This window comes from Prionailurus viverrinus, chromosome A2, assembly GCF_022837055.1.
Source record: "Prionailurus viverrinus isolate Anna chromosome A2, UM_Priviv_1.0, whole genome shotgun sequence".
NCBI classification, from domain to species: Eukaryota; Metazoa; Chordata; class Mammalia; order Carnivora; family Felidae; genus Prionailurus; species Prionailurus viverrinus.
In genome coordinates this window covers 101,460,097-101,474,051 of record NC_062562.1, presented here as the reverse complement: position 1 = coordinate 101,474,051, position 13,955 = coordinate 101,460,097, and the positions used below count along the sequence as shown (strand labels likewise).

General features: G+C 42.3%; 1 protein-coding gene across 1 annotated transcript in view; it reads left to right on the top strand.

Moving 5' to 3' along the window:
* The window catches only part of COL28A1 (collagen type XXVIII alpha 1 chain), a 176,179-nt gene that overhangs the window by 102,421 nt on the left and 59,803 nt on the right, over nucleotides 1-13,955 (top strand). Inside the window, exons 26-27 of the mRNA XM_047850690.1 lie at nucleotides 3,907-3,975; nucleotides 8,746-8,814. Of these exons, the coding sequence (XP_047706646.1) occupies nucleotides 3,907-3,975; nucleotides 8,746-8,814 (138 nt within the window). The remainder of the gene's footprint in view (nucleotides 1-3,906; nucleotides 3,976-8,745; nucleotides 8,815-13,955) is intronic.

Below are 13,955 nucleotides of genomic sequence, written 5' to 3'. Positions count from 1 at the left end.
TTACTTTGAAGCCTATCCCACACATCTCTCATAAAAAGGTTTAGTATGTGTATCTCAAATTAAAAGCTGTTTTTAAAAACATAACTGTAGGGGCGCCTGGGTAGCTCAGTCGATTGAACATCCGACTTTGACTCAGGTCATGATCTCGCGTTTGTGAGTTCAGGCTCTGTGCTGACAGCTTGGAGCCTGGAGCCTGCTTCAGATTCTGTGTTTCCTCTTGCTCTCTGCCCCTCCCACACTCATGTTCTGTCTCTCTCTCTCTCTCCCTCTCTCTCTCTCTCAAAAATAAACATTAAAAAAATTTAAAAACATAACTGTAGTACCATTAACAAACCTTAAACAATATTAATAATTTCTTAGTATCACCAAATATCCAGTGTTCAAATTTACCAGCTTGAGGGGCGCCTGGGTAGCTCAGTCGGTTAGGCGGCCGACTTCGGCTCAGGTCATGATCTCACGGTCCGTGAGTTCGAGCCCCGCGTCGGCCTCTGTGCTGACAGCTCAGAGCCTGGAGCCTGTTTCAGATTCTGTGTCTCCCTCTCTCTGACCCTCCTCCGTTCATGCTCTGTGTCTCTCTGTCTCAAAAATAAATAAACGTTAAAAAAAATTAAAAACAAAAAACAAATTTACCAGCTTGTCTTACAAATTTGTTGCAGTTGGTTTGTTTGAATTGGGATCCAAATGATGTCCACACATTGCATTTGATTGAGATGCTTCGTAAGTCTCTTTTAATCAAAGGTTAGTCATCCTTTGTTTTTTCCTTGGGCTTTCTGTGTAGATGAGTTCTGTGTCCTTGAGGGTCTCATCCTCGCTATTTTTTTTTTAATGTTTATTTTTGAGAGAGAGAGAGCGCATGCATGAGAGCGAGCTGGGGAGGAGCAGAGAGAGAGGGAGTTACAGAATCTGAAGCAGGCTCCAGTCTTCGAGCTGTCCACACAGAGCTGGATGCGGGGCTTGAACTCACTGACTGCGAGATCACAACCTGAGCGGAAGTCAGATGCTTAACAGACTGAACCATCCCACGCTATTCTTATGGTGTTACATGTTTCTACATCCTCTGGTTGTACAGAAACATCCTCTGGTTTCTGCATCCTCAGATTTAGAGACTTCCTCAAATACAGGTTCTGTTTTTCTTAGCAGAATTCTTTCCAGGTGGGGCTGTGTACTCCCCATCGCATAGCAGGTTGCAGCCATATGCTTTCCAACCTCACTGTGGAAGGGGAGAGGTGAATAGAAACACAAGAGAGGGAGCCATTGTATCTGGGGTGGAGTTGACAGTAACCAGGCAAAGAAGACAATTATTTTTGATAAAACGTTGAATGATTTTGGGTAAAATCTACTGAAGTATGTTTACCTGGGTTCTGTTTTGCTGGAAGGTATCAAAATGCAGCGAGTGTGAGTCAGGTATAGCTGGAGACCCTCCCCCAGCGAACTTACATATACTGCCTCTAAAGGCACATCAGAGATACTTAGGAAAGGAGAGACAGCAGAAATGTATGTGATATAGGACATGTTCATGTTCTCTACTTGGAGCTTTTGATGACAGGAGAGATCATTTAAGCTGGGAGAATCTGGGGGTCAATTAAGACCCAAAAGTTGGGAGGCAGAAGGAGAGAGGTGTTAGAATTAGTACCTGTGACCACAAAAGCAGCTAAGAACTAAGTGGAAGAGACGGTAACAGGAGACCCACATCATAAAATTGGTCTGCAAGCACAAGGAAAATAGGTAATTATGAAAATAGAGATTGAAAGAATTAAGTCAGTAATAAAATAAAGCTTAAATGCTTTCTAATTCTTTTAAGGCCTTGTTTTCTCTAGAAGTACTTTAGGATTTATACATAGAGAGTAAATTTAAATAAGGATGGGCTATTTTGCTAGATAAACAATGTCATCATTTCTTATAATCCATGATCTTTGCACTGTTGAAATCTATAAGGTATTTAGCTCCTAACAGAACATGGATGAAAGCGGACCTGGGACAAGAGCTTGGGAGATTTACCTTCAAAGCCTGGCTTTGGTTTTTGTCCTTTTTTCTTTATAATTTCACTGAGGCATATTTTATATATCACAGAACTCACCCATTCCAAGTGTATTTTTCAATGATTTTTAAAGTACATTTAGCGAGTTGTATGGCCTCACCATAAATCAGTTTTAGAACACTTTCTTCCTCTCAATAAAATCCCTTATGCCCATTTACAGTTAATCCTGTCCTAGTTCCTATTCCTGGTCCCAGGCAATTATGGATTTGCTTTCTATCTCTATAGATTCGCCTTCTCTGGACATTTCATACAAATGGAATCAAGCAATGTGTGGTCTCATATATCTGGCTTCTTTTATTGAGATTAATGCTTTTGAGGCCCATCCCTGTTGTAGCATACAGCCGTAGTCCATTCCTTTTTATTGTGGAATATACCACGCTTTGTCTATCCATTTATCAGTTGATGGGCATTTAGAGGGTTTCTAGTTTGTAGCTATTATGAACGATTCTGCTAAAAGCATTCATTTGTAAGTCTTTGTGTGGACATATGTTTTCATTTCCCTTGGGTGCAGGAGTAAAATTACTAGATCGTATGGTAAATTGATGTTGAACTTTTTAAGAAACTACCAAACTTTTCCCAAGTGGCTGTACCAGCAACTGAGGGTTCCTCCTTCTCCTTGTCCTCCTAGTCCTACTTCTCAATAGCTGTGCAGCTTTGGGCTAACTTTAGTTTCCTCTTTAATAAAAGCTGCAATGAGGAGCACCTGGGTGGCTCAGTCGGTTAAGCGTCCGACTTCAGCTCAGGTCATGATCTCACAGTTTGTGGGTTTGAGTCCCGCATTGGGCTCTGTGCTGACGGCTCAGAGCCTGGAGCCTGCTTCGGATTCTGTGTCTCCTTCTGTCTGTCCCTTCCCTACTCACATTCTGTCTCTCTCTCAAAAATAAATAAACATTTAAAAAAATTTTAAACATAAAAGCTGCAATAAGGAGTTAATATTTCCCAAGTGCCTACTCAGCTAGACGTTGTGATAGACACACTCACATTCTTTCTCCCACTTCTCTGTCTCCCCATGAAATGTAAGTATGACTTTCTGTGTATCTGATGAATTTACTGAGGTTCAGAGAAGTTAGATAAGTTAGTCATCACTGTGATGCAGAGTTGTCGCAAGTACTAAATTATATCACTTAGCATATGTGAACGTGCACAGCACAGTGCTGGGTACATAGAAGGTGGTTTGATGAAGAGATTTTCATTTCTCTGCTTCTTCCTATCATTCACATCTCACATGGGTCTAGGCACAGGGCCGGACCTACCCCAATCAAGCCCTGCCTTTTCTCTGGGCTAGTTGCCTGTTCTAAAACACTTCCGGGACTCTGAAAACACTTTATAGGAATTTTCCTGGAGCCTCAACTGCTCTTGGGGCAGAAGTATCACAAAGTTCATCCGTACCCCAAGTAGCATAATCTTTGTTGTATGAAAGAACAGGAGGGACTAGTTCGGGTTGGAGCTCTACCTTTCAATGGTTTCCTTTTATTCTCGTCTCGTCTTTCTCTCGCCACTCACAATGGTGGCACTTCCAATTCCAGAGAAGGGAGCTCTGAAAAAAAGTACCTAGGAATGTTGTCACAAGTTAACTGACTTGATTGCTTTGAAGTGTACCCATATCAGTTGGCTGGAAGATTGCATAAATGGCAATAAGAAGTGAAAACAAAGGGCGATAACATTCCCTTTGTCAAGTATAGGGAAGTGAGCTGATAGAAAAGGCCCCAATTAATATCTCAAATTCAAGGGTTTGGGTTTTAAAATATATTTTCTTACATGAAAGTTCATATGGAATATGGTTAATATGAAATATGACATTTTATATAAAATATACCACATAAAGCTTCACTTTAATCAGTGACTTGTCATTCATTGTGTCTTTTCAGGGAGAGCCTGGTGTCAGAGGCCCCCCTGGTCCCTCTGGGCCTCGGGGCATAGGAACCCAGGGGCCAAAGGTGAGTCTTAAATTCTGTGCTCTGTGTGAAGGTCAGATACCAAGTGAACATCAACTTCATAGTAAATGTTTATTTTAGCGTTGTCTTATTTTTTCTTGATTGCTGATGAAAAGTCTCACTTTCTCATATTGTGTGAGCTTTCAGTAAAATAGATCATAAGTTCATAAAGCCATTTATTTCCCCCGAAGAAATTAGGAAGTGGTTGCAAAATGCTCAAAATATTTCCAGGTTTCTTAAAGGCTGTGCTCTCCTTAAGAAGCACATCTTCACTTTGGTTGGAGGCACCTCTGCTGGCCTCCTTTTAACAGAACACCTGCTAATGTATCTATTGTGACATATGTGCGTAGTCCACTCTGTCAGGGCCTCAGTGCAAGGGTCCAGATTTATTGCCCCCATAGAACATGAAAGAAACTGCCTCTGGATCCCTTTGCTCTGTTTTCTATTCCTCTTTCTTTTTCCATGTCCATTTTGGTGATTATTCATCTTTCATTCTCTTTATCAAGTGTTTTTCAATGAGGGAGTTCTTGCCTTCCTGGTCTGCCCCCAGGAGACATTTGGCAATGTCTGGAATCATTTTTGGGTGTCACAACCAGGGAAGGGGTGCTACTGGCAGGTAGTAGCTGGGGGCCCAGGATGCTGCTAAACATCATACTGTACACAAGATAGCACCCATCACAAAGAATTAGGCAGCTCAAAATGGCAAGAGTTCAGAGGCTCAGAAGCCCTGTTTTAACCATTGATTCACATGCCCAACAAAAAATTCTTTGATTTGTTAAAAAACTAAAATAAAAAAGTATCAGGCATGTTCATAGGGAAAACGGGCGTCAGGGAGCCTCTCATTACACATGCAAATTTCAAACATGTATATTCATGACCATGATGCACAGAAATGAATGAGAGCCCCATTATCAGAGAGGAAAGGGAAAAGGCTCTATGAGTCAAAGATTTTTCTGAGGATCCCAGAATTACCACGATTCTTAGTTTATCCTTTTTTGTCCATCAACTTCATTCTGGCAGTAGGCGATTTCTTAACTTTATGGATCACTTGATATGGATGAAGACATACCCAAGATGTTAGTAGTTGTTATCACTGGGTGGTGGAAAGAGGGGTCCATTTTTCCTTCTTCATTGTTATCTTTATTTCTGTTTTTAGTTTTAGTTTTTGTTTGTTATTTTCTTCAAGTGAACAGGTGTTCCTCTTACAATCAGAAAATAAATAAATAAATCTTTTGCCTATAGTGGAAAGAAAAAAAGACTGACTTGTACCGTAACTTATGTTCATCCAGCCTTGCTCCAAGTTTATTCCATCAAATGTTACTTTGGGAACTTCTGGAATAAGCAAAGTCAAACTAATCTCATTATTGTGGGACTTTTTAGAGGCTTTAATATATTCATATAGGCATACCTTGGAGACACTGAGGGTTCATTTCCAGACCACCATAATAAAGCAAGTACCACACTAAAGAGAGTCAAATGAATTTTTTGGCTTCCCAGTGCATATAAAACCATTATCTTCTAGTCTACTAAGGGTGCAATAGCATTATGTCTAAAAAAGCCCAATGAATATACCTTAATTAAAAATGCTTTATGGCTAAAGATGCTAACCATCCTCTGAGCTTTCAGTGAGTTGTAATCATTTTGCTGCTAGAGGGTCTTACTTCCATGTTAAAGGTCACTGGCTGATGAAGGTGGGGGTTGCTGCGGGTTGTGGTGGTTGTGACAATTTCTTAAAATAAGACAACAATGAAGTTAGCCGCATTGATTGACTTTTCCTTTCACAAACGATTTCTTTGTAGCACGCGTTAGATAGCATTTTACCCAGAATAGATCTTCTTCCAAAATTGGAGTCGTCTTCTCAAATGCTGCCACTGCTGTATCAACTAAGTTTGTGCAGTATTCTAAATTATTTGTTTTCATTCAGTAATTCTTCACATTTCCTACAACAAAATGTATTTCCTTTTTTTTTTTTAATGTTTATCTGTTTTTTTTTTTTAATTTTTTTTTTTTCAACGTTTATTTATTTTGGGGACAGAGAGAGACAGAGCATGAACGGGGGAGGGTCAGAGAGAGGGAGACACAGAATCGGAAACAGGCTCCAGGCTCCGAGCCATCAGCCCAGAGCCCGACGCGGGGCTCGAACTCACGGAGCGCGAGATCGTGACCTGGCTGAAGTCGGACGCTTAACCGACTGCGCCACCCAGGCGCCCCAATGTTTATCTGTTTTGAGAGAGAGACAGAACACAAGCAGGGGAGGTGCAGCAAGAGAGGGGGAGAGAGAGAATCCCAAAAAGCTCCGCATTGTCAGCTCAGAACCTGGCTCAGGTCTCAAACTCAAGAATCCCGAGACCATGACCTGAGCTGAAGTTAGATGCTTAACTGACTGAGCTACTCAGGTGCTCCACAAAATGTATTTCTTCTTCTTTTTTTTTTTAATGTTTATTTATTTTTGAGAGAGAGAGAGAAAGAGAGAACATGCATGAGTGGGGGAGGGGCAGAGAGAGATGGAGACACAGAATCTGAAGCAGGCTCCAGGCTCAGAGCCTGATGTGGGCATGAACCCATCCACTGGAAGATCATGACCTGAGTGAGCCGAAGTCGGGCTCTTAACTCACTGAGCCACCCAGGCACCCCTGTATTTCTTAAATAAGACTTAAAAGTCAAAATTACTCCCTGATCCATGGGCTGCAGAATGGATGTTGTGTTAGCAGGCATGAACACAACACGACTTTCATTGTCTGTCTCCATCAGTTGCTCTTGGGTGACCACAAGCACTGTCAATATTTTGAAAGGGATCTTTTTTCTTTTTTTTTTTTTCCTCAGCAGTAAACCTCAACAGTAGGTTTGAAATATTCAGTAAACCGTGTTGCAAACAGATGTCATTCAGGCATTATTGTTCTCCTTATAGAGCATAAGCCAAGTGGATTTAGCATAATTCTTAAGAGCCCTAGGATTTTAAAAATGGTAAATGATAACTGGCTTCAACTTCAGGTCACCAGCTGCATCAGCCCCTAATATTCTTGTGTCTCAGGGAATAGAGATGCCTGAGGAGAGGGAGAGAGACAGGAGAATGTCCCCATTGCTGGAGCAGTCAGAACACATACAACGTTTATAGATTAAGTTCTCTGTCTTATACGGGTGTGGTTCGTGTCCCCCTCCCCCCCCCCCCCCACGAATTATGATAGTAACACCAAAGATCACTGATCAGGGGCACCTCAATGGCTCAGTCGGTTAAGCCTCTGATTCTTGATTTCAGCTCAGGTCATGAGTTCATGGTCCTGAGATCTAGCCCTGTGTTGGGCTCTGCACTGTGTGTGGAGCCTGCTTAAGATTCTCTCTCCCTCTCTCTCTCTGCTCCTTGCTTATGCACATGCTCTCTCTCCCTCTCTCTTTGCATCTCATTTATGCACATGCGTGCTCTCTCTCTCAGAAAACAAAGAGAATTTCTTAATAAGTGGGAGACAGCACAGATGCTGCTTGGGATTCTCTCTCTGCCCCTCACTAGCTTGTTCTTCCCCCTGCCCCCCAAGATAAAAAAAATCAACTTAAAAAAAAGATCACTGATCAGAGATCACCATAACAAATATAATAATAATGAAAAAGTTTGAAATATTGTGAGAATTACCAAAACGTGACAGAGACAGGAAGTTAGCAAATGCTATTGCAATAATGGCACGGATAGACTTGCCTGACACAGGGTTGCCACAAGCCTTCAATCTGTAAAAGATGCAGTGTCTGGGAAGCACAAGAGCGAAGCACGATAAAACAAGGTATGCCTGTATGCACTAGGGATCTCCAAGGAGAGGCACACACCGTGGGATAGAACATTTTCCAATCTCATTTGACCACAGGAGACTTTCCCCAAGAAGCGTGGGGTTAACTTGTGCTGCAGAATGCACACACTGGGCAATGCTACACTTTCTGCTTCATTTGCAGATTTTCTTAAAAGTTTGATACTGTATCACTCAGCAATCAAAAAGAATGAAATCTTGCCATTTGCAGCTACGTGGATGGAACTGGAGGGTGTTATGCTAAGTGAAATCAGTCAGTCAGAGAAAGACAAATATCATATGACTTCACTCATATGAGGGCTTTAAGAGGCAAAACAGATGAACATAAAGGAAGGGAAACAAAAAAAATATAAAAACAGGGAGGGGGACAAAACAGAAGAGACTCATAAATATGGAGAACAAACTGAGGGTTACAGGAGGGGTTGTGGGAGGGGGGATGGGCTAAATGGGTAAGGGGCATTAAGGAATCTACTCCTGAAACCATTGTTTCACTATATGCTAACTAATTTGGGTGTAAATAAAATTTAAAAAAAAAAGTTTGATACTGATCCACTGAACCTTTCACTGCAAGCCCGGTGAATAGCACTCCATGTTGAAATGGAACAACACATTGGAGGCTACACAGAATTATGTGTGAGCAGCCTTCACACCCCTGGTGTTCTAGGGGTTGGTGGTAGGTTCAACCAGAGGAGCCCAAGCAGACAAGGTGACTGGGACAACACTCTTCTTCGGTCAAGCAGCCCAGCCTTGCCTCTTTACTTACATTTGGATTATGTGTAAGATTTTCACAAAGGATTCTGTGGCTTAAAATTTTTGGAAAAACACTACTTTATAAAAAATATGATCTAGCTTGTGGGGTGCACAGATGCAGGTCCTGATAGGACTGAAGGAAGGAAGGAAGAAGGAAGACAAGAGCAGAGATACATTGCTTCTTCCTAAATCTCCTCATGTTTCTCTTTGGTTTCTCTTCATCTTCCAACAGGGAAATATTGGGCAGAAAGGCCTGCCTGGCCCTCCTGGCCCCCCTGGCTACGGATTACAAGGAATTAAAGTAAGTGGATGTGATTGCACGAGAGTCATCTCTCAATTCGCCAGGACGACGAGAAAAGAGGTTATGGATAATATAAAAACATGACTATAATGAAATGAATTTAATATAAGCTTAGCGGGTAAAATTACCTCCGGTACTTTAGAGACACAATCCAGAAGTGTATAAATGGTGTAAGTACATTAGTTTTCATGAACACTAGACATTACATAAATTGCTTGGTGAAATTTCTGTTACAGTAGGTTTGTTGTTCTTGCTAGTCTCTGAGCTGAGTGGAGAATTTATGCCCAGCTGTGTGTTCTCTCTCTCTCTCTTACCTTCCTCAACTGTATCTTCCATTCTTAGCCTAAGATTTCCTAGTCTTAGCTCACAGTGGAACTGCCTGGGGAATTTCATGAATAATACTGACAACCTACCCCAGAAGAATGAAATCTGAATCTCTCGGGGTAGTGCTTGAATACTGTGGGCTTAAAAGCCCCCCAGGTGATTCTCCTGAGCATCTGGGGTGAGAACCACGGCTCTCAACCCTGAGTCTGTGTTATTGGAATCCACAGCCACCTATATTCTGCTGTATTTCTGTCTCAGCAGCAATAAGCCTATCCAGCAAGGTGCAACTCCCAGGGTGCCCCATGTCTCAGCAGACAAAATTTGGCATCTAATGGTTGCTATGTAATTTCAAACAATTTCCTTTTCTACATCTCCTATGTTGATTTATTATTTTTTTAAAAAAAAATTTTTTTTAATGTTTATTTATTATTGAGAGACAGAGAGACACAGAGCGTGAGCAGGGGAGGGGTAGAGAGAGGGGGAGACATAGAATTTGAAGCAGGCTCCAGGCTCTGAGCTGTCAGCACAGAGCCCGATGCGGGGCTCGAACTCACAAACTGCGAGATCATGACCCGAGCCGAAGTCGGTCGCTCAACCAACTGAGCCACCCAGGCGCCCCTGTTGATTTATTATTTTTAATTTTTGTTTTTTACTCATTCACATTGTAGTTTCTCCCCAAAAAACTTCTATTGTTTTTACCACAGTTAAACTTTGAAACTGAGTAATTCATCCCCTGCATAGTTGGTATTGACTCTTAAAAATTGAAACATTCAAAACAAACTGTTTTTCAAATGGGGTTTCTTGGGATGCCTGGGTGGCTCAGTCGGTTAAACACCCAACTCCTGGTTTCCACTCAGGTTATGATGCCAGAGTTGTGGGATCGAGCCCTGCATCGGGCTCTGTGCTGAGCGTGGAGCCTGCTTAAGATTCTCTCTCCCTCTCCCTCTGCCCATTCCCTGCTTGTGTGCCCTCTCTCTCTCTCTCAAAACAAACAAAAAAAAAGGGCCACAAAATAAAAACAGAAAACAAATAGAATTTCTTAGCAAGTAGGAGACAGTGGGAGCTTAAGATAATAATTGTGAAATCCAGTGTTGAGAAAATAAACTGCCTACTCCTGTGTAAAGAGTGAGGTTTGTCAGAAGCAAAACTCCCTGAATCTGTGTTAAATCTTTCTATCTCTCTCCCAATGTCTGGGGCTTCCATGTCAGGCCTTTTCAATAACAGTTGCTCGTCTGTGGGGCTGAGCATCCAAGGGAAGGCCTGACAGTTAACATGTTGCTGATATTTTACTAGCACTGGAAGATACAGCAAAAAACTGCTTCCTTGTAAACAACATCGCTCTCATACTTAATCTTAAAATTCTACAGTTAAAAGATAGTAACGCTCTATAGATACCTTTGCATGGGTTTGTTTAAGCAATGAACCCACGTTCGATCACTGGTCTTTCCGCCAACAGGAGCTCCATTCACATGTGCTGTTAGTTCCTTATTGCCACCGTGTTAAATCTGGTGCCAGTTTTTCTTTTTCATGATCCAGGAAATGCTTCCTTATTCAACAAGGAGTGGCCTGGGTTGCACGTAGTGCTCACCAACCCTACTGAGGTGCCCTGCCTTCCTCACCACTTGTCTTTTATTATGCCCTCCGTGTTACGCTATGTTCAAAGTCCATCTCGAGTGAATCTGTGATACCATGAAGCCTACCACGATAGGGAAGGAACCAAAATTAAAACTGTCACATATCCAGGGCTAGCAGAAATGAGATACACTCTGAGGACTGTGGCCAGATACTACTTGGCAGTGAACCCTGACCAAGGTGGCCTCATAGAACCTCTCTAGACATATTGGATTGCCGGGCATCCTGTTGGCAACAGGGCAAGCCTATTTTACTCAGGACTGCCACCTCATTTTCTTGACCCTGGGTTATACCATCATGGAAAAAAGGGAGGGAACTGGTGTTCCTCCAAGTTATTTTAGGGCTATGTGGTGAGTAAAATATCATTTATGTTCATTTGTTGACCCATTTCCCACCTCTTTCTAAAAACCCATTTGAATTAGTAAAACTCACTTCTGCTGGTAAGTCTTTGATGGAAGCCCTTGTCGCTGGTAACATTTAACATTGGGGTATGATCTATGCCCGTCTCTCATACTGTCCCAACCACAGGGAAAATAGGGATTGGGTTACAATCACAGAGGTATTTGCTCCAACACCCACCTAATTTTGTTGCTAAAATATTTTTCTAAGTTTATTTGTTTGGAGAGAGAGAGAGAAAGAGAGAGAAAGAGAGAAAAAGAGAGAGTGAAGGGGTGGGGCAGAGAGAGAGAAAGAGAGAGAGAGAGAGAGAGAGAGAGAGAGAGAGAGAGAGAGAGAGAGAATCCCAAGCTGGCTATGTGCTATCAGGGCAGAGCCCTACATGGGGTTCAATCTCAGGAACCATGAGATCATGACTTGAGCCAAAATCCCGCATCAGATATTTAACTGACTGAGCCACCCAGAGGACCCTGTTGCCAAAATATTGTGTCTCAGTCAGTCACTCATCAAACAACCAACCAACCAACCAATACTGATTGAACACCATCTGTGTCAGGCAAATAAGTTAAATGCAATATAAAATGATGACTGAAAAGACAGGTATTTAGTCCTCATAAAGTTTACAGGCTATAAAATAATCACACTCTGAACTCCAGAGAGTATGGAAGGGCAGTACATGGAATAAATTGGGCTTAGAGTAGTGCACAGTAATGAGTTTAGTCTTCATCCTAAGAGTAATTGAAAGTCAGGGAAGGATGACATGATCAGAGAGGTATTAGCAAAGACTCACTCTGTCTACCATCTGTAGACTGGATGTGCACGACTATGAGGAATGTGGGCCCTCCCCTTCCCATACCCCTATGTATTCTCCTGATTTTCCATATGAAAGAGTGTGACCTTCTGGTAACCCTCTCTTCCTGCCCTTCCTGAAGCTCTGGGACCATATAGGGCTGTTGCCATGGCAGCCTTGGTCCTGGGAAACATGAAAACCTGATGGGCTCACTCCCTGTGGGCACCCCGGCAGCCTCCTGCAGTTTCTCTGCAGTCCTCACTGTGACTCAGCTGGCTCTGCATTGCAAAGAACCTCTGGCTCCTTCAGGGACTTCATTGCTTTCTCTCAACTACAAATGTCTATTGATTGAATGGGTGAATCTGGGAGCGTGGCTTCTTGACTTTGGTCTTTCAGGTTCATGGCATAGACCAGGAGTTTATGTTATTCCACCATCTTGTCCCACTGTGAACACTGACTGTTTCCCTAAATATGGACTATATATATGCCAGTAATCCTCCAGATTAAGTTAGGAGGGAGGAGAAATGGGGTGGGGTCTTAAGGGATTCCATGATATGTCAACCATCCAACCTCCTAGAGTCCAGGAGGGATGTAATGAGAGTGCGGGCCAGTTTTCCTCTTTCCATGTTTGTTGAAGTCAGTTCCAGTGTCCTGATCAGCTCTGACATTCCTGTAGTGCTTTTTCTCAGAGAATCAATCGGTATTTATAAAAATAAGATTCCTAGTGGCCCTCCTTGATTTCAGGAGTTTCTGAGGTAGATTTGTGGACTGGTATCTACCATAATTCCTGCTGGACATAAACCCTTCACTCATTAAAAAAAAATATGCTTCTATGGCATTGGCTTCCATTCTGCATTTAGGCCTGAGCATGACTGATCCAACCCTGGCTGAGGGAATCTCCCTGCAGTTAGGCTGTGACACAGGAAGGGCTGATATTTAGGCCCAGCCAGTGTGAAAAATAGCCTCAGTGACATGCTAGGGGAATCTAGTGAACATTATCTGGCAGAAATCCCAATATCTCCGGAGCTGGTAAATAGTGATGATGGGAATGGTCACATGGTTATAGAGTTAAAGGATTAACCTCTAAGACAACTGGAGCCCAGAAATGGAGGGAAACTCCATCCAAATGATCTCCCCCCTCTACCTATAGTCTGACCTCAAAGCATGATGGGAAGAAAATGAGCTTGAGAGAGAGCTACACAGACCTTGGGCTGAATCTTGCTAGTTGTGTAAGCTTGGATAAATCCTTGAACCTCAGTTTCTTCATCTTTAAAATGGAGATAAGACAGCCTATTTTACAAGGCATTGTGAAGATAAAACTGCACAAAGGGCCCAGGACACAGTACTGAGTACTCAATCAGAGGTTGGCTGTGGAGTCAACAGATTTGAATCATGGCTTCCTCAGTCCTGCAACCTGGCCTCAGTTTTCATATCTGAATAATGGAGATAATAATAGTACAATTGCCTAAAATATCATTAAGAAGAGATGGAATTAAATGAGACTGTATGTATAACACATTTAACGCAGGACTCGGCACATAGTTATATAGGCAACAAATATTTATAGTTAGTCACATTATTATTCCTTCCCTGCTTCCCTCTCTTTCCACTAGTCCCTTTTCTATTTTCCAGGATGAAGGCTCAGAATTCTGGCATTCAAATGATTTCATGCTCTACAACATAAAATCTTGGTTGTGTGACTTAGTGTGGGGCTGGCTCCATTATTCCAAAAGGAATAACGGCTCAAAAACAGTAGAGCTCACATACAGTATGTTTGCTCACATAACAGCCCAAGGTAGGTGTTCCTTTTTGGTGGACAATTTTCTTTCATTTAGAATTTGAGAGAACTTCATCTGCCATTGATGCTTCCTCCACATGCTGGTTCTCTTTACCACTTATTCCCAGCAGGCAGATAGGGACAGTGTGAAAGAGGCACACCTGCTTCTTCAAAGTCTTGGGCAGGTGTTGACACACATCACCTCTGCCCCCATTCTACTGG